Raw genomic sequence first — 24,063 nt, forward strand, 5'->3', positions numbered from 1 at the left:
ACTCCCACTCCCAGAAAAGCTCTGATGACATGTGAACAAATCCTCTGCAGCCTATTTCGACTGTACAGTTGGATCTTCAATTTCCAGGTGCACTGTTGTACATCGGTTGTGAATTCAGCATACTTTAGCTTCTTGCTCTCGTAGGACTCCTCCACTGCATCCTCCCCTGTGACAGTAAGGTCGATAATGTAAACGAGCTGGAATGATGCTGACCATAGCACAATGTCGGCTGGTCTGGGAATCCATCAAAATGTGTGGGTAGACACTGGACATTGGGCAGGGCAAGCATGTGGGATGTTCTCCGTACCACTGGCAACAATTTTTGGAAGACAACAAAACTTCCAAAAAGACAAGAATAGGCTGCCCTGATGGTGACGTTTGAAATGAATGCCTCCATCTCTCTCACAGATGTTTCAAGGAGATCTCTGTCTTCTTAACTTTGTTGTTTGCAAGCAGAGAGTGTACACACACATAAGCACACTAAGTAAGGTTCATATCGAGGTCCCCTGGACAACAGTGGTCTTTTGTATCCAAGCCCAGGTATTAAATTCCATTCTGAGGGCAACTGGATCCACATATCAGACATGAAAACACCATATTTCAAGCTGCAATAACTTGCTAGTGGCAAGTAATTAAAAATACACAAACATATTTTTAATTAGCCCATATATATGTATACATATATATGGGCTAATATATATGTATATATATATATATATATATATATATCGAGCAGCTGGATAGCATAGTGGTTAAACTAAGGATCGTTGAGTGCGAGAGGAACTGACCTGAAAAATAGGATCATGGCCAAGCTTGAAACCTGGATCCTCCGTAGCCGGTTACCAAGATTACATGAAGTACCCTCAGAAGGTCTGCTAGATGATGTTAATGCAGCACTACGGACGATACCTACAACCACGATTACCGACACTAACAAGCTGATCTACAATACGGCAGCAGTGATCAGTGAGATGCTTGGCTACAAGTTGAACAGCCACAAGGGGCAGTACCCTCCATGGAGAAGGAGGCTAGAGGGCAAGATCAAAGTAGCACGGAGGGAGGTTAGCCAACTAACGGAGTTGCAGAAAGGCGCGACAAAGAAGGTGCATAAGAAATACAGCAAGCTGTCCATACCTGAGGCCTTGGAAACTGCCAAGCAAAGACTCACAGCCTTGGCCAGCCGCTTGAGGAGGTACACCAGAGAGATAGAAGGCAGGAGAATAAACCAGCTGTTCTCCACAGAACCAGCAAAGGTGTACTCTCAGTGGCAAGGGAACAATAAGAGAACAGCACCACCAAGGCTGGAGACGGAGCAATACTGGAAGAGCATATGGGAGAAGGACGCAACCCATAATGGCAATGCTCAGTGGCTGGTGGATCTGAGGGCAGACCATAGCGACCTCCCTGAACAGGGTCCAGTAACCATCACAGTGGCCGATATCCAAGAAAGGGTCTCCAGTATGAAGAGTTGGACAGCACCAGGGCCCGACATGGTTCACGCCTACTGGCTGAAGAAGCTGACTGCACTCCACGAGCGTCTTTCAGCACAAATGAACCAGCTGCTAGTTAACGAGAGACACCCGGAATGGCTAACCGAAGGTCGGACGGTCCTGATCCCCAAGGACCCCAACAAGGGATCGGTCCCATTCAACTACCGACCAATTACCTGCCTCAGTACTACATGGAAGCTCCTGTCAGGCATCATAGCAGCTAAGATGAACAGGCACATGGGTCAATACATGAGCGGGGCACAGAAAGGGATTGGCAAGAATACCAGAGGCGCAAAACACCAGCTACTGGTAGACAGAACAGTCAGCCGAGACTGCAAGACCAGACTGACCAACCTGTGCACAGCCTGGATTGATTACAAGAAGGCCTATGACTCAATGCCCCACAGCTGGATACTGGAATGCCTAGAATTGTACAAGATCAACAGGACCCTAAGAGCGTTCATCAGGAACTCAATGGGGATGTGGCGTACAACACTAGAGGCCAACTCCAAGCCCATAGCACAAGTCACCATCAAGAGCGGGATCTACCAAGGAGATGCTCTGTCCCCACTGCTGTTCTGCATAGGCCTGAACCCCCTCAGTGAGATCATTAACAAGACTGGCTACGGATACTGACTACGGAACGGAGCAGTTGTCAGCCACCTCCTGTACATGGATGACATCAAGCTGTATGCCAAGAGTGAATGAGACATCGATTCACTGATCCACACTACCAGGATATACAGCAATGACATCGGGATGTCGTTCGGACTGGAGAAGTGTAGTCGGATGGTAACAAAGAGAGGGAAGGTAGTCAGAACTGAGGGGATTGAACTACCAGAAGGCAACATTGCAGACATAGAGGACAGTTACAAGTACCTGGGGATCCCGCAGGCGAATGGGAACCATGAAGAGGCCGCTAGAAAGGCTGCAACCACCAAATACCTGCAGAGGGTCAGGCAAGTCCTGAGGAGTCAGCTGAACGGTAAGAACAAGATCCGGGCCATCAACACCTACGCCCTGCCCGTGATCAGGTACCCTGCTGGGGTAATAGGCTGGCCAAAGGAGGAGATAGAAGCCACTGATATCAAGACAAGAAAGCTCCTTACCATGCATGGAGGGTTTCACCCCAAGTCCAGCACCCTGAGGCTGTACGCTAAGCGGAAGGAAGGAGGCTGGGGACTGGTGAGTGTCAGCACCACAGTCCAGGATGAGACAACGAACATCCAAGAATACATTGGGAAGATGGCCCCAACTGACCGAGTGCTCAGTGAATACCTCAGGCAACAGAAACCCAAGAAAGAGGAGGGAGACGAGGAACCATCATGGAAGGACAGGCCCCTGCACGGTATGTACCACCGGCAGATAGAGGAGGTGGCTGATATCCAGAAATCCTACCAGTGGCTGGACAAAGCTGGACTGAAAGACAGCACAGAGGCACTAATCATGGCAGCACAAGAACAAGCTCTGAGTACAAGATCCATAGAGGCTGGGGTCTATCACACCAGGCAAGACCCCAGGTGCAGGCTGTGTAAAGATGCCCCAGAGACAATCCAGCACATAACAGCAGGGTGCAAGATGCTAGCAGGCAGGGCATACATGGAACGTCATAACCAAGTGGCCGGCATAGTGTACAGGAACATCTGTGCCGAGTATAACCTGGAAGTCCCGAGGTCAAATGGGAGATGCCCCCAAGGGTGGTGGAGAATGACCGAGCTAAGATCCTGTGGGACTTCCAGATACAGACGGACAAAATGGTGGTGGCTAACCAACCGGACATAGTGGTGGTAGACAAACAGAAGAAGACAGCCGTAGTGATCGATGTAGCGGTTCGAATGACAGCAATATCAGGAAGAAGGAACACGAGAAGCTGGAGAAATACCAAGGGCTCAGAGAAGAGCTCGAGAGGATGTGGAGGGTGAAGGTAATGGTGGTCCCCGTGGTAATCGGAGCACTAGGTGCGGTGACTCCTAAGCTAGGCGAGTGGCTCCAGCAGATCCTGGGAACAACATCGGAGATCTCTGTCCAGAAGAGCGCAGTCCTGGGAACAGCTAAGATACTGCGCAGGACCCTCAAGCTCCCAGGCCTCTGGTAGAGGACCCGAGCTTGAAGGATAAACCGCCCGCAGGGGCGTGCTGGGTGTTGTTTTTATATATATATATATATATAGATATATATATATACATATGTATAAATTTTATATATATATATGTATGTACCATAGGTATATATTTTATATACCTTGATTGGATATGATTCCCTCTGATTGGCTGGAGCACTTCAGCTTTGCTATTGTTTTACTGCCTTTCCCGTCCTGCACCGGCTCAAGTCCAACGAACACTGAACGTTTACATAACCTTTTAGCTGTTAGTTGCAAGGGAATCCCTCTTCCTCCTGCATATACTCAAAACTTCTACTGCAGGTGCAAATACAACACTTCACCTGTTGTTCCTGTTGTCTTTTATCCTGGTAGAAGAATCAGTTGATCCTCCTTTCTCTGTTTGGGATTAACCTGGTGCATGGCCTTCCATGCACTGAAGAGACAAAAACCTGGATTTATTTTTTCAAAGATGGAAGAAAAAGGAGGGTTAAAATCTTAAAATTCAAGGACCTGTATCTGTTTGCAAGCAGGACCCAGAGGACAAGCGAAATCATATTTTTGTTTGAGGTATGTGGCTGATTTTCATTTGTTTTCAGACTTTGAAAAAGTATTAGAATTCCTGTATTTTATCAGTTCTTATCAAAAACCATTTAAATCACTTTAGGTTTACAGTAATTCAGACCTATTTAATATTTTTGTAAGTGGAAGAAGAAAGATCAAATGAAACATGCCGTGGATGAATTTGTTTTTGCTTCTTAACAAATTAGGTAGCATCAGACCATTGAAAAGTGAAGCAGTTAATCATATTTTTTTATATTGCTCTGTGATCAATTCATATTCTTTGTCTCACTTAGAAACATTTTTTCCACAAAATTCCAGAACAATACAACACCTGCATATTATTATGGGCTGATTACTGAACAAGTCAAATGGTCAAGGATAAATCTTTATCTCTATCTGTGTAGTTAGGGATTATTACCTCTTAAATTTAACTATAGTACAAAGAGTTGAAAGGGAGTTGCGCTATATCTTTACAGCTTTGGAGAACAGATAAAATGGGAAGGAGTGGAAATCTTGACAAGTATGTGATGATGGCTGTCTATCTATAGATGGATGGAGAGATATTTTGAGTGTTGTGAAACCTCAGAATTATTATTTTTGGGATGTTTTGCATCTGTTTTCCCTCATATCCATTTTAGAAGGTGTGCTGTACATGTTAAACAGCTCCACCTTTTCACTATTAATCTTCAACTGGTTCCCTCTCGCTTTTGCCACTGTTTTCCCTTTTGGTTTCTATATTGACATATAATACCTAAAAAGAAATGACTCACTAATTAGGACTGAGTAGTGGACTTTTTTCCAGGTTATAAAATATGGAGAACCTGAGTTAAAGATGGGAACTGTGCTGTCATACTTTTGCCATTTGTGTGGACACGGAAATAAGGAAGGTGAGATTAGATGCATGTAAACTTTGCTCTACTTTACTGCATTGTTCAGTTACTGTATGTCTGTCTCAGTTTTAGTTTTATTTATTTATTTTTGTGACATACACTGCACATTTCAAAATGTTGCTGGACTAACAGCACTGAAATGTTTGCATAAATTAAATTTGAGTTTGTCTTTCCTCAGTACTGCTGTAACATACAGTAGCATAAACTCTCTCCTGCTCTGACTGCTTTACTCTCTCACAGAGAAGGAGAGATGCTTGCGGGCTAATGACAGAACTTTCAACCTATCTTTCCGCTATGCTGTAAGTATATAAACAAATGTTATCATGCCTATTCAGCAGATAACAAGAGGAGCTTTGGACACACCCTCAGCTTAATGCTTTGCTTGCTTGGATTTGATTAATCTGTTAAAAGAAATGTCAAATATCACAAAGGAGTAAATATAATTTTTAGGAAATTAATAGTGCAATTCTCAAAATCTTAGGATTTTTTGTTTGTATGTCTGCCAAACATAAATTAAACATTAAAAAACTTTATTACAAACTTTATTAGGTCACAGTGATTTTTGTTAAACTGACATCAGTCATGTAACTTTCCTCTGTCGATTTCTTTAACTTCAGAACAATGCCATCAAGACCTCCAAATACAACATCTTTACCTTCCTGCCACTTAATCTTTTTGAGCAGTTCAAGAGGCTTGCTAATGCCTACTTCCTCTTCCTCCTTATCCTTCAGGTAGACATGTTGCCATTCTTGTCAGAATGAATTGCATGCTTAAAAATAGTTATTTTATGCTGTAGATAGTTATGTGAATGCAAATACTGGCTTATAAAACAATCAGAGTTCATTCTCTATATTCAACACTACCTTTTTCAAATTTTCAAATTTGACTTAAAATGTGAAAGAACTTGTATTTTCTTTTGCTTTTTTATAAATAGATTTTTTAAACAAATGCTATTTCCAAATGTTATTAAGTTTGAACATACATGACATACATAAATAAAATGAAGCAACTGTAAGTTTTTCAGTTTTAAGAATCTTAAAAGATATTATCTATGCAATTAAAGAGTGTGTTAATCTTTGTGTGTGTGTGTGTGTGTGTGTGTGTGTGTTGACAGTTGATCCCACAAATCTCCTCTCTGTCATGGATCACCACAGGTTTTGCCTTAATAGTGGTGCTGTCTATAACAGCAGTCAAAGATGCCATTGATGATATAGTAAGTTGAAATCGGTAAACGCAACAGAGAAAACCAAAAATAAGGAACTAATATCAGATTTGTAAGCAAACAGTATCTTTTTCTTGTGTCAACTGAGCAGAACAGACACAAATGTGACAGACAAGTGAATAACCGGAAGGTGGACGTCCTCATGGATGGCCAGTAAGTCTTTGGAAACCCAAATGAAAAAGAAAAGAAGACCTTTTGTGTGAAGAATGATGCAGTTTTGGATTCATTTCTGTGTTTTATGCCTTTGTTCCCTTCCCTGACAGACTCAAAAATGAAAAATGGATGAATGTTCAGGTTGGGGACATAGTCAAACTGGGGAATAATGAGTTTGTCACAGTAAGTTTGGGGAGGCTATAGTAAAGATTTGAAGCAAGTGAAAGAAATTCAGTTCAAAAGTAAGTTCAAAACTAAACTCAGTGCTTTTACTTCTTAGGCAGACCTTCTGTTGCTGTCTAGCAGTGAGCCCTTTAATTTAGTTTATGTGGATACAGCTGAACTAGATGGGTAAGTGTGCTGTACTGTGGTGTTTGTGTGAATGCTAGGTTGACAACTAATGTCTGACACTGTCTTGGATTTCCCCTGGTCTCCCCCAGAGAAACCAATCTGAAGGTGAAACAGGCTCTGACTGTAACTGGAGAGTTGGGAGACAACATTGAGGCATTGGCTGCCTTTAATGGTGAGAATCTGAATGAAACAACACACAGTCTGATTTGTAAAAGTGAAACCTGTTTGTGTCATTGGGAAATGTCATATGAGAGCAAAACTAACAAAGATTTTTTGGGGGTTGATAGCCGGTCAGCTGAGTTAAGAATTAATGCAAGTACCAAAATAAATAATGAAAAAATGCATAAATGCAAAAAATAATTATTTTAGGATAGACCAGTATTTCATCTTTGAACTGTTTAAGTTTCTACTGATTGATTGTATTTCTTCATGCATTACTTTTTTCTACTAATGTAACAATGGGATCTTGGGTTTCATTTAATTGTTTATTTGTTTGCTTTGTTACCTGTTCACCTGCTAATTAATACAGACATCTAACCAGTCAATCAGATGACAGCAATCCACTGCATCTTGGCATGTAGACATTATTAAAATGATCTGTCGAAATTCAAACTAACTATAAAATGTGGCAGAAAGTTGATTTAAAGGATTTGGAATGTTCCATCGTTGCTGGTGCCAGATTGGCTAGTCTGAGTATTTCAGAAAATGATGATCTGCTGGGATTAACCCACACAACCATCTCTAGGGTTTCCAGAGAATGGTCCACAAAAGAGAAGATAGCCAGTGAGCAGCCGTTCTCTAAGCAAAAATCCCTTGTTGATACCAGAGGTCGGAGAAGACTACCCAGACTGCTTCGAGCTGTCCTCTAACTATCCTGTGAACTGTTATTCATAATCATTTGCTGACACTGATCTCTGTTTCTCAGGCGAAGTGCGATGTGAACCTCCCAATAACCGTCTAGACAAGTTCAAAGGGACTCTGACTGTGAACGGGGAAAGATACGCCTTGGACAACGACAAAGTGCTGCTCAGAGGCTGTACTCTCAGGAACACTGAGTGGTGCTTCGGTCTGGTCATCTTTGGAGGTACACTGTGCACTGCAACTGTGTACAATTTGCACTTTGAGTGATGTTTTTTTGGTCTAGCCTTTATTGTTTTCTCTGATACTGATGTATGAAGTTGTACATAAGAGACTAGAGCAGGAAGGGGATGCGGTTACATCAGCAAAGGTATGCAGAAGATAATCTGCCACAGATTCTAGAGTGTGAAGTTCTTAAAACAACAATATCACAGTAATGACAGTGGTGTCTCATTTAGGCCATTCTCCTTCTAAGGCTAACCAGTCTAGAAACATACTGTGGCGAGCTCAGACACGGAGGAGACAGAGGTTTCTTGGGAACACCCGTTTATTATTCTCTGCCGAGAACACTGCCGCTACCTCCCTCCTCAGCGCCGCAACAACAACACAACAACAAAAAAAGGCGCTCTCTCACCGGAAAACACAGTCGCCAAGAGAGCGCGTCACTCATCACCATAACAACATGACAACAGAAACAGAACTATAATAACAGAACCCCCAAACAGCCCTGACCCGCTACATAGCCCCCACCTAAGGGGTCAGTCGTCCCCGACAGCCCCATTACCCCACACAACGTCCTGTAAGTGTCCAGGTGCCTTCTTTTGGCGCACCGGCTGGTCTCGACCAGCGGGGGAAAAGTCACTCGGATCAGAACTTGGGGTGTCACCAGCATCCCCTGCCCCGGAGCGAGCGGTCGGTACGGTGAAAGCCTGCCCCCGGTGCAACACCACCATGCGCCCCGGGCCCGGCATGCGGATACAGTACACCACTTCCGTTAGCCGCTCCACGACCTCCGCCGGCCCTTGCTAGTGACTGCACAGTTTGGGGGACACTCCTTTCTTGCGAACCGGGCAGTACACCCAAACCTTGTCGCCAGGCACGAAAGCTCCCCCTCGGCACCTGGTGTCGTAGGCTCTTTTCTGTTGTACTCCGGCGCTGGCCTGGGTCTGGCGGGTGTAGTCGTGAACCACCTGCAGCCGCTCCCTCAGCCTCCTGTAGTAGTCCATCTCTGGCCCACCGTCAATCTCCGGCTCGGGGGGGGACCCAAACACCAGATCCACAGGCGTCCGGAGCTCCCGCCCAAACATCAAAGCGGCAGGCGTGCACTGGCTGGACTCCTGAACTGCAGTCAGATACGACCAAAGGACCAGGGGCAGATGTCGGTCCCAATCCCGCTGGTGGCGGCTGGTGAGAATGGCGAGCTGGGTAGCCAGTGTGCGGTTAAAACGCTCGACCAAGCCGTCGCTTTGCGGGTGGAACGGTGTGGTTCTCGTCTTCTCCACCCCCAGCCGCCGACAAATCTCCCCGAAGACCTTCGATTCGAAGTTGCGCCCCATCATTTTTATAGCGGGTTGCCGCTATAAAAATGATGGTCTTGCCAAAAATAAACTATTTGTTTTCAATGATCCCAAATAAGCCATCACAAGATTGGTTCAGATCTCTAGACTCATGTATTTCTAAATTCCTTTGGAAAGACAAACCCCCACGTATCAGCTTAAAAACATTACAATGGACCAAGGATAAAGGAGGATTAGATCTGCCTAACTTTAATCACTATTTTTTAGCCAACAGGCTTCAGTTCATCTCTAGATGGTTTAAACACAGCTTCTTAGATGAGCCCTGGCTAGATGTAGAACAGGCACTATGTAATAATCTAGAAATTTCAGACCTACTATTTATCAGCTCAAACATCAAAAGACACGAATGCTTTAAAAGCATCAACATCAGCTCTTCTCTGACAGCATGGTGGGAGTTTCTAAAAATGACAGCGTCCTCATTAATCCCATGCAAAGCGTACACCTATCTGGAATAACCCTGACATATTACAAAACAATAACATGATTAATTTTCCAGAATGGAGTTGTAAAGGAATTAAATACTTAGAACATATATTAGAGGGAACAGAATTTATTCCATTTGACAGACTAGTTACACAATATGGGATCAACAAGAAAAGATTTTTAGAATATCAACAAATTAAATCCATAGTAAAAAGAGATTTAACCTCAGTCAAGCTGAATTACAAACACCACCAAGTGCGGTACACTTTCTTACTCTTAAATCCCCCAAATTATTATCTAAAATATACAGAACACTTTCTAAAATAGATGAATCAATATCCCTTCCTATTGCAAAGTGGGAAGCAGATTTATCAGTAAGCTTAGACCAAAACTTCTGGTCTCAGGTATGCTTAAAACCTTTAAATTGATTAAAAATCCCAGTCTGCAATTAATACAATACAAAATACTACATAGAGTGCACTATACTGGTCATCGGATGTTCAAGATGGGCTTTACATCTTTCAACAACTGCTCACACTGTCAAGGCAATACACCAGACAGTTACATCCACGCCCTTTGGTTCTGTCCACCAGTGCAGAAGTTTTGGCGTGAGATATGTGAAGACTTATCAAAGTGTCTGAAATGTAACATTCCAGCCTCCCTTTAGTGTGCTTGCTGAGCAACTTGGATGAGGTCACTGCAGAAATAAACACAGCCCACATTGGTTTTACAGCCCTATGCATTGCCAAGAAAACGGTCCTCCTTAACTGGAAAATAAAAATAATCTTAATTCTAATCAATATAAAACCATCTAATAGATCACATTAGTCTTGATACAGCCTCTGCCACCACATTTGATCAATCCCTTTGGGCTCCTTTGATCGGCTTCATCACCTAGTGGGGTGGGGGTCATGGTTTGGTCCTGCCTTCGCTATTGTGGTTGATGTGGAGGTTGGGATGGGCTTAGGGCGCCAGGAGAACCCCTAGAGACGTTATCCTGGAGGGCTCAACCCGGGGTTGTGGTCATAACCTGGTTAGTGGCTCTGGTCGCTCTTAGAGGGTGTTCTCCTCATGGCTGCGTGCAGCGGGGCTGGGGATGGTCTGTACTGGCGGACGAGGTTACTGGCCTGGTGGCCTGGCTGCCCCTGAGTGGATCCGGGGCAGGGGGGGCTTGGGGTTGGGGGCTTGGGGTTGGGGTGCTTCGTCTCCGTGATGGGGCTCTGGCTGGGCCTTGGGGGCTTCGGTCCTCGTCGGTGTGTCGCCGAGGTTGTGGGCGGGTGGGTGCACGGGGGCTCAGCCCTGGCGCAGGGGGCCTCTGTTGCATCGGCCTAACTGGGGGGCTCTTCAACTGGCAGGGAGGTTGTTCCATCCTTGCAGAAGTCCACTCTGCAGGTGGGGGAGAGACACAGGAGAGGTGGAGAATAAACCTAACCTGGGTGTCTGTTGTCTTGTGTAGTCTGGAGATGATTGAATGTTGGGGTGGGTATAGTTTCCTCTGCGGTGGGGTGGGGTGGGCTTCCCCAGGTCCTGTGGGGCTTAGCGGTGCTGCTGCCATAGGCCCCGGTCTGGATGGGCCTGGGCTCCCTTGCCTTGGTGGGTACTAGAGGACGGGGGTGCCTACTGGGGTCAGCGGGGGAGCTGGCCCTAAGGAGGGGCATCTTGCCCCTCCCTTCATTTTCCTCCCCATCCCCGGCTGCCTCCCTCTTCCCGCTCCACCACACCCACCCACACAGGTAGGGCCTTGGGGTGCGGGTGTGTCACCAGGGTGCAGGGGAGGCATTCCCCCCCCTCTGTCCCCTTCTGGCCACTTGTGCCTCAATTTTATTTCACAACTTAGACATCCACATTATTCACACTCTCATAACACACACACACATATATATATAGGGCCTTGAGGGTGACCACGTTAACGGCGTCCAGAGGACGGTCTGTGTATTCAACCCTACCTCTGGCGCCGGTGCCCACCCAGGGCTCGCAAAATTTCAAAATCCCTGGTAGCCCTTCGGGCAGGGACTCTGCAGTTTTTGGTAGCCCAAAATAAATTTAAGTAGCCCGAATAAAAAAGGGAGCAATTTTTTTATGTTTTGTTTCCTGTTTTGTTTCCGTTACAATATTAAATTTAATGTATAATATTGTAACGGAAACAAAACATTAATTTTAAAATTGTTGAAACACAAATTACAACATTGTATAAAAATCACAGTCATCAACTCAAATACTTGGTTCTAATTGAACAGATATTTCTATGAACTTGTAAGAACTGTAGAGAACATGAATCAGTCTGTGTCAGATCCTGAATTTGAAATTTCCACTGAAATCACAGGTAAGAGGCAAGTGGAACCAAGATCCAGGCCATTTGCTTTTTGAAGTTTGCAAAGACTGCTAAATTTTGCCAATGGTAGTTCACTCTTTGCAACACAGTACGCTGTTCTAAACAGATTTTTCAGGTTGATTTTTAGTATGTTATTTGCAGACTGAGCAATAATGCATTTCTTTTTTTTTTTTTTTCTTTTTTTTTTTTAACCTGTCCCGTTTGGTTCTTTTGCCATCAGAATTATTGTCTAAAGGCGAAGAAAGATGCCCAACGGATTTATTTTTACCAAATGGACCATCCCAGCCTTGCTGTAATGGTCCATCTGATTCACCTTTATTTTATTTTCACTTGCTGAATACGGGACAGACTTGACTGGTGGAAAGAAAGGGAGAAAGAAAGAAAAAAGAAAAAAAAAACCTGAGAAGAGGGACGGGGAAAAGGGCAAAAACAAAACCAACAGAATAAGCAGACAAAAAAAAAATACATATATCGATCACCTGGATCACCTGTTGAGAAAGAAAAAAGAAAGCAAGCAGAAGAAGACAAGAGTAATAAACAAGATCACAATGATATATGGGAATATGACAGTAAATACTAAATATTAAACATTATGGTGCAGCACGTGAGATCGACAGCGCACAGTGTACTTTGAGGTAGGAGCCCAAAAGGGTGTAGTTTGTGTGTGTGATCACCCGTGTGTACACCTGTGAGCATGAACGCGCTTGTTTTTAAAAGATTCCTTCATGTAATGATCTGCTAGAGGGTGTGGGGGCCACTGCCCCGACCTCCAGGGCATGAAGCAGGTATGGAGGAGATCAAGACTCCAGACATCCAGAGGCCCCAGAACACAAGAGACCAAGGAAGACCAACAGAGGGGCAGCGCCACTATCCCAGAAAGAGCTGAGGAGAGTCCCAGATGAGGGGTCACTCAGCAGCCGCGGAGCAGAAGCCAGGGGGTTGCAGTGGCGTGCCCGTGAGCTCCGCCCGGCAGCCAGCTGTGCCTGAGTGACCGAGCCCGGGCCGAGGCCGAGGCACCCCATCCCTGAAGTGGCCCGAGCGAGCCCCAGGCTCCATGCCCCGATAAGCAGCCGCCAAGGAGTGAGCCGGTGGGTACCTGGGCGCCCACCCCCGGACACAAAGAACCACCAATGCACCGATGTCTGAGGGCGTCTGCCACCGGCAGGAAGTGGTGGGGGAGATGGGCCTCAAACCTTGGAGGGCCTGAGATGTCCCCAGAGAGGTGGGGTCTGATACCCAACCTGACATATAGACACAGACAAACAGGCACACACAGATACAAACATCTATTCCCACCCTCATGCTCTCAACACTCACCCAACGTGGAGACAGACATAGAGAGACACTGTACACACAATCACACTCCCCAAGCGTACTCTAAGAACCGGGTCTAGGTACCCTTGCCCCTGGAGGGGGAAACTGCGCCCAGACCCAGGTGGTGTTACCCTTTTCCCTGCGGTGGGGAGAAGCAGACCGCCCGACTCCGCAGCAGCAGGGAGGCCCCACATTCCAGACCCCAGTCGGACGGCCAACTCCTCCTCCTAGCCCCCCGCTCCAGCAGGCCGCAGAGAACGGGGGGGTGTAGGGAAGACTCAAACCTCCTCCACCCGCTCATATGTAGTGTTGATGTATGTGTGTTCTAAGGTGCATTTAAAACCCAGGAGGGCATGGAGCTACCTGCCAGAGCAGCAGGTAAGCGTATAGCCCCTCCTGCTAGCCCTCAATGTCTACGTGTATTTAAAATTGAGAGGTGGGCAGCGACGCCAGGGGTGAGGTGTACACCCTGATGGTGATTGGAATCCGTGTAGCGTGCCCACCCCCAAGATCCTATATGTATGTGTAATGAGAGTGTGAGTAATGTGAATGTCTAAGTTGTGGGATAAAATTGAGGCAGAGGCAGCCAGAAGGGGACAGAGGGGGCACACCCCTACCCCAAGGCCCTGCATGTGTGGGTGATTGTGGTGGAGCGGGAAGAGGGAGGCAGCTGGAGATGGGGAGGGAAGGAAGGGAGGGGCAAGTGACCCCTCCCTGGGGTCAGCTCCCCGCTGACCCCAGTAGGCACCCCATACTCTGCAACCCGCCAGGAAAGGGGGCCCAGGCCAATCCAGACCGGGGCCCAGTGGAGCAGCGCCTCCTGGGCCCACAGAGCCCGGGACAGTCCACCTGACCCCACCACAGAGAAAACTGCACCCACCCCATCATCCACTCATCTTCCAGACTACACAAGACAATAGACGCCCAGGCTGAGATCTTCCTCCACCTCTCCTGTATCTCCCCCTCCTGCAGAGAGAGTTCCTGAAGAGAGGAAGGCTCCTGCAGGATGTGACAACCTCCCCCACCAGTTGAAGAGCCCCCCATGTGGTTCGATGCACAGGCGGCACCCTGTGCCAGGACTGGGCCCCCATACACCCACCCGCCCACAACCCCGGCAACACACCAACCAGGACCCAAGCCCCTGAGGCTTGGCCAGGGCCCCAGCCCAGAGACGGAGTGCCCCCAGAACCTCACGCCCATCCCGGACCCACCCAGGGGCAGCCAGGCTACCAGGCAATAATGCATTTCTTGCATTTCTCATGGGTTCTAATGGGGGCCTTTCTTAAAATTACTGGTCCCAGTAACAAAGGCGCTTGTCGACTCAGAAATCGAGGGAAACCAACAACACACCCGGCAGAACATTATGTTATTTACACGGGTGCACATAAGTGGTCCGCATGTGCGCATTCGCTGTCAAAATAAAAGACGCGCACCAGATAAGAACTTGCAATGCGTGTTTGCGTTGTATAAAAGGCACTGTTTTTGTCCGCTAGAGTGGGATTTTCACGGCATATTCTGCACCACATCTCTGTGCGTTCATCATTTGTTTGAAGCCAGCTCACCTCCTGCAACCACTTTTCCTAGAATACGCGCTTCTTTTGTGGTTCGGAGTCCTTCTGACATTTCTTTGGAGGTGGAGGAACACCATAGTAATTGCTTAAAGGAGCTTCTTCGACATCTTTAAGAGTTCTAAACAAATGTCTGTCCTCCTCCAGAAAATCTTATGTACGCAAACACGCGTTGCAACTTCTTATCTTGTCTTGGCGTTAATTATTTTGACAGCGAATGCGCACCTCATGGACCACTTATGTGCACCCCTGGTTATTTAGCTCGTCATATTGCAGCCACAGAAATTCTTTTGTCCATGAAACCATAAAGCTGCACTTTCTTTTTGCCTTATAGTCTGATTTGTCATATCTTTTCCGTTTTGTGGTAGGCTTTTCTTTGGTTGTCCCTTCTTCACCCTGACTTGTCTTATTTGGCTCAGCAGAACTAAAATATATATCCTGCTGCTTTTGCACACGCATTCACATAACGGTCAGCGATTCTCTGCGCGATCAACCTCTCACATGTTTAAGCTTCCTGCGGGAGATTTCACTTGTCAGGTTCGCATAGTAAGCTAACGATTGATAAGATGATGTCAGAGGAATTGGTGCGCAAATTATCGTCACTCACCAATCAGTACTGCCGCTCTCTATACACAGTTCGCGCGATTGCAAAGTGAAAGCAAAAAACAAGCGCAAATTCAAACGCGATTTCAATATGTCACATAGTCACAGTGGCTCACCGATGCCAATGACATAATTACCCAGCTACATTTCCGAAAGAATGCAAAAGCATTGACATATATTTGTCCTTCCTATAGCCCGACGGGCAGGGCAGAGATAGATTTTGGTAGCCCGGCTGGAAAAATCGCTAGCCCCGGGACGTCGGGCTAGCGATTTTGCGAGCCCTGCCACCTCTCAATTTTAAATCCATGTAGACACTGAGGATTCTCGGGAGGGGCTGTGCTAACACCTGCTGCTCTCTGGCAGCAGCACAATGCCCTCCCTTGTTTTAAATGCACTTTAGAACAACACGCAGCAACACTACACATGAGCGGGAGGAGGGAGGTATGGGGTCTTCACACACCCCCGTTCTCTACTAGCCATCGGGCGGGGGCTGGGAGGAGGTGTTGGCTGTCCGATTGGCCTCCCTGCTGCTGCGGAGCCTGGGGCGGTCTGCTTGCCTCCACCCTGGGGGAAAGGGTCACATCTCTTGGGTCTGGTGCCGTTTCCCCTCTGGGGCGAGGGTACCTGGACCCGGGGCATAGAGTATGTTTGGGGAGTATGATTGTGTGTACATGTCTATGTATGTCTATCCTTACGTTGGGTGAGTGCTGAGTGTTTGTATATGTGTGCATGAGGGTGGGAAAGCATGTTTATGTCTGTGTGTGCCTGTTTGTCTGTGTCTATATGTCAGGTCGGGTCTTAGACTCCACCTCCTGGGACTCCCAGGCCCTCCAAGTGTGGAGGCCTATCTCCCTCACCACACTCCCTGCTGGTAACTGATGCCCTCAGGGGTTGGTGCATTGGTGGTTCTTGGTGTCCGGGCTGGGCGCTCAGGTATGCACCAGCTCACTCCCGGTGGCTACTTGGCGGGGCCTGGTGCCTGTCGCTCAGTCAGGCCTCTTCCGGGGCAAAGGGGGCCCTCGGGCCTCCGGGCCTGCAACTCGGTTCACTCTGGCACAGCTGGCTGCCGGCAGAGCCGGCGGGCACGCCAGTGCAGCCCCCTCTGGCTTCTGCTCCGTGGCTACTGGGTGACCCCTCGTCTGGGGATCTCCTCAGCCATTCCCAGGAGGGTGGCACGGATGCCCCTCCGGTGGTACTCCTTGGGCTCTCGCACTCTGGGGCCTCTGGATGTCTGGAGCCTGGATCTCCTCCATGCCTGCTTCATGCCCTGGGGACGGGCTATGGGCCTCCACACCCTCTAGCAGACCGTTACATGGGGAAACCTTTTGTATACAAGCGCGTTGATCCACACAGGTGTGCACACAGGTGTTCACTGTTCGTAGACATAAACTACACCTTTCTTAGCTGCTACTTCAAAGCACATTGTGCGCTGTCTGTAGCGGCACTCGACGGCCATGCAGGGCCGTCTGGAGAGGGCATCAGCATTGCCATGCTGCCGACCTGCCCGATGCTGGATCTCGAAGTCGTAGCCCTGAAGGACCTCCAGCCAGCGGGCCACCTGACCTTCTGGGTGTTTGAAGTTCAGGAGCCAGGTCAGAGATGCATGGTCAGTGCGCAGGAGGAACCGGCAGCCGTGCAGGTATGGCCGGAAGTGCCGCACCGCTAGCACTACGGCCAGCAGCTCCCGCCGGGTCACACAGTAGCTCCTCTCGGCTCGCCCCAGAGCACGGCTGAAGTATGCCACCACTCGTTCTCCGGCCTCGCCCTGCTGGGAAAGGACCGCCCCAACTCCTACATTGCTAGCGTCAGTGTCCACAATGAAAGGTTGCCGGGCGTCGGGGTAGGCCAGAACTGGGGCTCTGGTGAGGGCCTCCTTCAGCTGTGCAAAAGCCGCAGCACAGGCATCACCCCAGCCAAATGGCTGGCCCTTGTCAGTCAGGCGGTGGAGGGGGCTGGCTATTGTCGCGAACCCCTTGATGAACCGATGGTAGTAGGAGGCTAGGCCCAGGAAGCTCCGCAGTTCTTTGACGTTCGAGGGAGTCGTCCAGTCCCGGACCGCAGCCACCTTTGCGGAATCAGTGGCGATACCTTGAGCGCTGATCACATGGCCCAAAGAACGTAGTCTCTCTCGCCAACAGCCGGCCGTTCGCAGGGTTGAGCCGCAGCCCAGCTCGACGGATGGCGCTGAAGACCTCGCTCAGGTGAGACAGTGCACTGTCGAAGTCGCCACCGTGCACCAACAGGTCATCCCGGTACACAACACAGCGGCTACGAGGGATGTTCACGAGCACCCTCTCCATCAGCCTCTCAAACGTCGCTGGTGCATTGCAGAGCCCAAATGGCATGACCCTGAACTGCCACAGCCCCTGTCCAATGGTGAATGCAGTCTTAGGCCTTGCTTCGGGGGCTAGCTCCACCTGCCAGTAGCCGCTGCGTAGGTCGAGGGAGCTGAACCAGCTGGAGCCGGTAACGTAATCCAGGGCCTTGTCGATCCGTGGAAGCGGGTATGAGTCCTTCTTGGTGACTGCATTGAGATGGCGAAAATCCACACAGAACCTCGGGCTGCCATCCTTCTTCGCCACCAGGACCACGGGTGCCGCCCATGGGCTGTTGGACGGCTCGATCACCCCAGCCGCAGCCATCTCACGGATCTTTTCCTCCGCCACCTGCCGTTTTGAGAGGGGCAGCCGGTGTGGGCGCAGACGGATGGGTTGAGCAGAGCCGGTGTCGATGGTGTGCTGGACCAGCCCCGTCTGCCTGCAGTCTTTGTCACTGGCGGCAAAGATGTCCACATTCTCGTCCAGGAGGCACCTCAACCGCTGGCGCTGGTCAACGTTGAGACCTACGCTGCTGCGCTGCCACAGGTCACCAACAGCCTCGGTTGTCTCGGTCAAGGGAGATTTGTCGGGCTGAGAGGCGGGGGCTGAGGTGAGTAGAGATGACCCGGAGCCACCGGCACCCGAAATCTGCTGAGCGGCAGCTGCCCGACACCTGTCTCGTCTGGCTCTGGTCCCCTCCACTCCCTGCTTTTGACCGCACTGGAGGGCAAGAGTCTCTGTGCCAAGAGTGATAGCCCACTTTGTGGTGTCGACGCAGGCCCCCCAGCGGGTCAGCAGATCAAGACCGATGATGCACTGGTCTTGAATGTCAGCAAGCCAGAAGTCGTGCACCAGCTCCAGATCCTTCATTCGGATCCGCAACGGTTTCTTCCCCCGCATATCAGCCCTCTCACCCGTCACTGTCATCAGCTGGGTGTCGGTGGGCGACCAACCCTTCACCAATGGCCCGGACGTTCCAGGGAGCACGCCAGGTCGTATCAGGGAAATGGTGGACCCCGTGTCCACCAGGGCCTGGCATGGCTGGTCCTCAACACAGCAGCTCAGGTAGAGTCCCTTGAGGTGCCCAACTCGGCCCACCACCGTGCATCGTCCTTGGAGGGGGGCAGGAAGTTGGAGCGGTGGTCCCCTCGCTACACCGCTCCCTCCCCGTTTCCCTGGGGCTGCGTAGTCCTGGTCTTCAGGGCAGGTGCTGGGCAGTCATGCGCCACGTGGCCAGGCTGATCACACCGGTAGCAGCGGTCGGTCGGTCGACGGGGACGCCTCCGGGGCACCGAGGGTTGCAGCTGGCATATCTCGGTGGCCTCCTCCTCCCCGTCGCAGTCTGCGACTCTGATTTGGGGGTAGTTTGGGGGGGGGGCACCTGCTGGTTAGGTTGCAAGGTGAACACCAGCTCGGCCCTCTCAGCCTCAAGGAGCGCCTCATGGAGAGTTTGAGGCATGGCCAGGCGGACGTGTTGGCGTAGTCGCTCTGGAAAAATTCCTCGCAGAAAAACATGCAGGCTAAGCTCCTCACGGGCTGCTGGTGGGAACTCCGGGTAGCCACGACGAGCATGCAGCAACACGTCCACTGCAAAGGTGCCCAGGCTCTCCCCCGGCCGACGTTTCCGGTTGGTCAGCTGCTCTCTGCTCTGATCAGTGGAGTGCCGCTGCCCGAATCGCCTCTCGAGTGCTATGGTGAGGGCCTGGAGCTCATGCTGCTCTGACGGGGCTAGGTCAAGGAGTACCTGCAGTGCATCTCCTTCCAATGCTAGCGCTAGGTGTGTAGCAGCCTCTTCGTCGCTCCAGCCATTATGCCTCGCGGCTAGCCATACTTGTGAGAGGTAGGGCTCTAGCGGGGTTAGCCCGTTGTATTTCGGTACCTTAGCTGGCGTTGCAAGCATCACTGCTCGCTGTCGGGGGCTCGGTGTGTCGGTCGACAGAGGCAGCCCATGACGCATTGCCCTAGCGTCTGTTGCGAAGGGCCGCGGCCGCAGTGCGCTCGCGCCGTCGGGACCCGTCAGGGGACTTACATGCCCGCTCGCTTCCTCTCTCCTCAATCGCCAGCTTCCCAAGCAGCAGATGCTCTCCTCGACAGCTTCCTCCAGCCTCCGAATGTCTCTCTCCATTATGGCGAGGGTGAGCTATCCCACTTCTGACACCAATGTGGCGAGCTCAGACACAGAGGAGACAGAGGTTTCTTGGGAGCACCCGTTTATTATTCTCTGCCGAGAACATTGCCGCTACCTCCCTCCTCAGCGCGGCAACAACAACACAACAACAAAAAAAGGCGCTCTCTCACCGGAAAACACAGTTGCCGAGAGAGCGCGTCACTCATCACCATAACAACATGACAACAGAAACAGAACTATAATAACAGAACCCCAAAACAGCCCTGACCCGCTACAATACTGAAAACTGTATCTGCATCACTGTCAGTGTCTCAACATCACATTGAACCTTTCCAGGTCCTGACACTAAACTGATGCAGAACAGCGGAAAGTCAATGTTCAAACGGACAAGCATTGATCACCTGATGAATATCCTGGTGTTATGTGTGAGTTTACACAAGCACAAATACAAAGAAAATCACATAAAGTCTGAGCTTATAGATATAGAACTTAAAGTCAGTGATTAGTTTTTCACCTGAGTGACTAGAGTAATATTGTTTGAATAATCAAGAAGTGTGATATTTTTATTCCATCAGATCTTTGGTTTCCTTGCATCTATGTGCTCCATTTTGACCATTGGCAATGCAATCTGGGAAACAAACGAGGGCTCTGTGTTCACTATGTTTCTTCCTCGTGAACCGGGCATTGATGCTCCTCTCGCATCGTTCCTCATCTTCTGGTCTTATGTCATTGTCCTTAACACAGTGATACCAAGTTCACTCTATGTCAGGTAACTTTCAGCACAGACAAAAAATGAAACCAGAAAACAACGGAAGTTGGTTTGGTTTGAGACTTGTGCTAATATGTATCACATGTTGAAATTTTATTTTGTTCTACATTGTTAGCGTGGAGCTCATTCGTCTGGGAAACAGCTTCTTCATAAACTGGGACAGGAAGATGTACTATCTTAAGAAAGATACTCCAGCTCAGGCAAGAACCACCACACTCAATGAGGAGCTCGGCCAGATTAAATACATCTTCAGTGACAAGACTGGCACTCTGACACAGAACATCATGACTTTCAACAAGTGCTCCATTAATGGAAAAGCTTATGGTGAGCAGCTTTGCTTGTGTAAAAATTAGTGAGGCAAATGGAAACACATTGGTTGAACAACTGATTTTACAGTACATTTATCATATATTCAGGGGACCTCTATGATTTCTCTGGACAAAGAGTGGAAATTACAGAGGTGAGAGGAAACTGCATGATTGTGGAGCTTATTTAAAGGAAGTATTGATCCAACTTTGTTGTTTTGGATTTTCTTGCAGAGGACAGAGAGAGTGGACTTCTCCTGGAACAATCTGGCAGATCCAAAGTTCAATTTTCATGACCACAGTCTGGTGGAGATGGTGAGAGGTGGAAACCCTGAGACTCAGGAGTTCTTCCGCTTGCTATCCCTGTGTCACACTGTCATGCCTGAGGAAAAGAAAGAGGGTGAGGGGTCCCCTTAAAGACATCTTCATGTCATTTACATTTCAGGAGATTTGCATTGCAGCTCCTCATGATAAATAGTCCTGAATAATTCTCATTATTTGTAACCACTTAGAAAGCCTTACACAGGCGCAACTTCCAGAATATCTCCAAAAGTTGAATCTGTTCATCTGGACGTAGCGTTTTGTGGGAGAAACGTTTTGTCACTCATCCAAGTGACTTCTTCAGTCTTCCAGAATATTTCTATAGCATTGTTATGAAAAACCTTTTAAACTGTAAAGTCTAAAATATCCCAAACTCTGAATTCAGTGCAATAAAATAAACAGATAGGAAAGGGAATTCCCTATAGGCAAGCAGACTAAAAATTTGAAAGGAACTGAATTACAGAGAACATAAATTTGTGTCTAGTGGGATTTGAGCCAGTACTCAAATCCCACCCATAGACACAGAGGAATGTAATAATGTGCTCCACCATGCAAAATTCCAAATTTTAAAAAATATATACCAGTTGTCAAAAATTTTCATCTCTGTTTAACCTGGTAGGGGAGCTCAGTTATCAGGCTCAGTCTCCTGATGAAGGCGCTCTGGTGAATGCTGCAAGAAACTTTGGATTTGTATTCCGATCACGCACACCAGAGACCATCACAGTCGTAGAGATGGGCAAACAAGTCATCTATGAACTTCTGGCCATTCTGGACTTTAATAATATGAGGAAGAGGATGTCAGTGATAGGTGAGAGGAAGTAGATATAGGTTTTTTTGTGTCGCTGTTTTCAGTGACCATACATTACTTCAAACTTTGTAACTTTCCCTGTGACTTCCAGTGCGTAGCCCAGAGGGGAAGTTGACTCTGTACTGCAAAGGTGCGGACACAGTGATTTTTGAAAGACTGCACCCCTCCTGTAACAAACTGATGGAAGTAACCACTGACCACCTCAATGTGAGTGATCCAAAGCATATAAAAGCAGCTTGAAGCTAAAGTCAATGAAATTTTATTATAATTAATGTAATTTAACATCTGACCTCTTTCAATTATCAAACAAAAACAGGAGTATGCAGGTGATGGCCTCCGTACATTGGTTCTGGCCTACAAAGACTTAAATGAGAACTACATGATAGATTGGAAACAGCGCCACCATGAGGCCAGTGTTGCCATGGAGGGACGTGAAGAAAAACTTGATGAACTTTATGAAGAGATAGAGAAAGATATGATGGTTAGTACACGTGCTGAAAACTTCAATTGCTAGATAGACTGACATAGCAATTTGCTGCTTGATTACCTATTGGTAGTTATACTTTATACCATGGATATCAAACTCACTTTACATTATGGCCCACAATTTAGCCCAATTTCATGTTAAATGGGCTGGACCAGTGAAATTCAGATTGTCCCCTGTCAGTGTTTTACTACACATTTAATCCCCAAGATATCTTCCAATAAGAAAAGGAAGTGCAATTTCAACAGTACGTCTCAGATTTTCTATTATGATGAGAAATGCTTCTGTATTAAACTAAAGAAATTCATCAGCATGACTCTTTGGGCTTAAATTGTAAGAAGTAAATATGTAAAGTTACAGAAAAGTTCATTTGACCAGACTGTCCTGTAATTATAAAATAGAAAGGTTTTGTTAATTCAGAGGAATTGTTCTGACATTTAATTGTTTACCTATTAATTCATTTACTTGGTGTAGTATGTATATGGCCATGGGGGAGGTCTTTATCAGTAGAAAAAGCCTCAAAAACCTATGAAAATACAAGTGAAAGTCCAAAATTTATTCCATCCTTCACATTTTACAAAGCTGTCCAGCAGGTCAGGTTAGAGTCTATGCCAGGCCAGTTCTGGCACCCAGGCCTTATATTTGACACCCCTGGTTCATATTGTATGTTAATGTTACAGTGAAACCAGCAACATTTGTGGTAAAGGTATAGGATGGCTTCATTGCTTTGCTTTATCCAGCATCAGTTTAAATCATAGCTGCATGTCTGGCTTTAGCTGTTGGGAGCGACAGCTGTGGAGGACAAGTTGCAAGACGGTGTGCCACAGACCATTGAGCAACTGACTAAAGCTGACATCAAAATCTGGGTGTTAACTGGAGATAAGCAAGGTCAGCGCCACTTTTTCTGTCTTTTTAAACTATGCATTTCAAAGTTGATAAAGACTGCATTATGATGTGTAATACATTCTTATGTTTCTGCCCTCAATAATCTACGCACAATCTCAGAGCATCAACAGTTTGGTTTCAAGTCACAGATCTAATATACATATCGACAAATGCTCTGAGTCGTTTCAGCTTCTGTTTGCTGTAAGATTGACTTTAAAGATTTATAGCACCTTGGTGATTGAGAATTATTCTTGTTTTTTTTTTCTTCAACAGAGACAGCAGAAAACATTGGCTATTCCTGTAACATGCTAAGAGAGGAGATGAAGGACGTCTTTGTTGTCTCAGCCAACACTGCTGAAGGAGTCAAAGAGGAGCTACAGTGAGTCAGTTAGAACCAGATGATGATTGTATTCTGCCAATCGGAGGCTGTTTCAGCATATGAATTAGTGAGATAATTTGTCACTATGAACTTCAATAAACTTACTAGAAAAACATGACCAATAACTCATTCATCACAAATTCAAGCCTTAATGCGTTCCTTTTCCTGTATACAAAACCCTGCCCTTTAGTTACTTTTCTACAGCTGTAAAGCAAATAGGTAG

At 47.6% G+C, this 24,063-nt stretch overlaps 1 protein-coding gene across 2 annotated transcripts in view; it reads left to right on the forward strand.

Annotated features, from left to right (window-relative positions):
- LOC116333440 (phospholipid-transporting ATPase ID-like) overlaps positions 1-24,063 on the forward strand; it is a 66,845-nt gene that overhangs the window by 34,848 nt on the left and 7,934 nt on the right. Inside the window, exons 1-20 of one of the 2 annotated variants that reach the window (XM_039615375.1) lie at positions 3,918-4,158; positions 4,955-5,039; positions 5,283-5,341; positions 5,660-5,773; positions 6,157-6,255; positions 6,356-6,417; positions 6,528-6,600; positions 6,698-6,768; positions 6,858-6,940; positions 7,694-7,852; positions 20,226-20,314; positions 20,465-20,658; positions 20,774-20,982; positions 21,075-21,118; positions 21,198-21,363; positions 21,904-22,092; positions 22,184-22,299; positions 22,409-22,573; positions 23,353-23,464; positions 23,735-23,840. The exons of the other annotated variant lie outside the window; for it this stretch is intronic. Of the exons in view, the coding sequence (XP_039471309.1) occupies positions 4,985-5,039; positions 5,283-5,341; positions 5,660-5,773; positions 6,157-6,255; positions 6,356-6,417; positions 6,528-6,600; positions 6,698-6,768; positions 6,858-6,940; positions 7,694-7,852; positions 20,226-20,314; positions 20,465-20,658; positions 20,774-20,982; positions 21,075-21,118; positions 21,198-21,363; positions 21,904-22,092; positions 22,184-22,299; positions 22,409-22,573; positions 23,353-23,464; positions 23,735-23,840 (2,165 nt within the window). The 5' untranslated portion in view covers positions 3,918-4,158; positions 4,955-4,984. Of the gene's footprint in view, positions 1-3,917; positions 4,159-4,954; positions 5,040-5,282; positions 5,342-5,659; positions 5,774-6,156; positions 6,256-6,355; positions 6,418-6,527; positions 6,601-6,697; positions 6,769-6,857; positions 6,941-7,693; positions 7,853-20,225; positions 20,315-20,464; positions 20,659-20,773; positions 20,983-21,074; positions 21,119-21,197; positions 21,364-21,903; positions 22,093-22,183; positions 22,300-22,408; positions 22,574-23,352; positions 23,465-23,734; positions 23,841-24,063 lie in introns of those variants that run through there. 2 annotated transcript variants of the gene reach the window in all.

The sequence above is a fragment of the Oreochromis aureus genome, linkage group 7 (assembly GCF_013358895.1).
Source record: "Oreochromis aureus strain Israel breed Guangdong linkage group 7, ZZ_aureus, whole genome shotgun sequence".
Classification (NCBI taxonomy): Eukaryota; Metazoa; Chordata; class Actinopteri; order Cichliformes; family Cichlidae; genus Oreochromis; species Oreochromis aureus.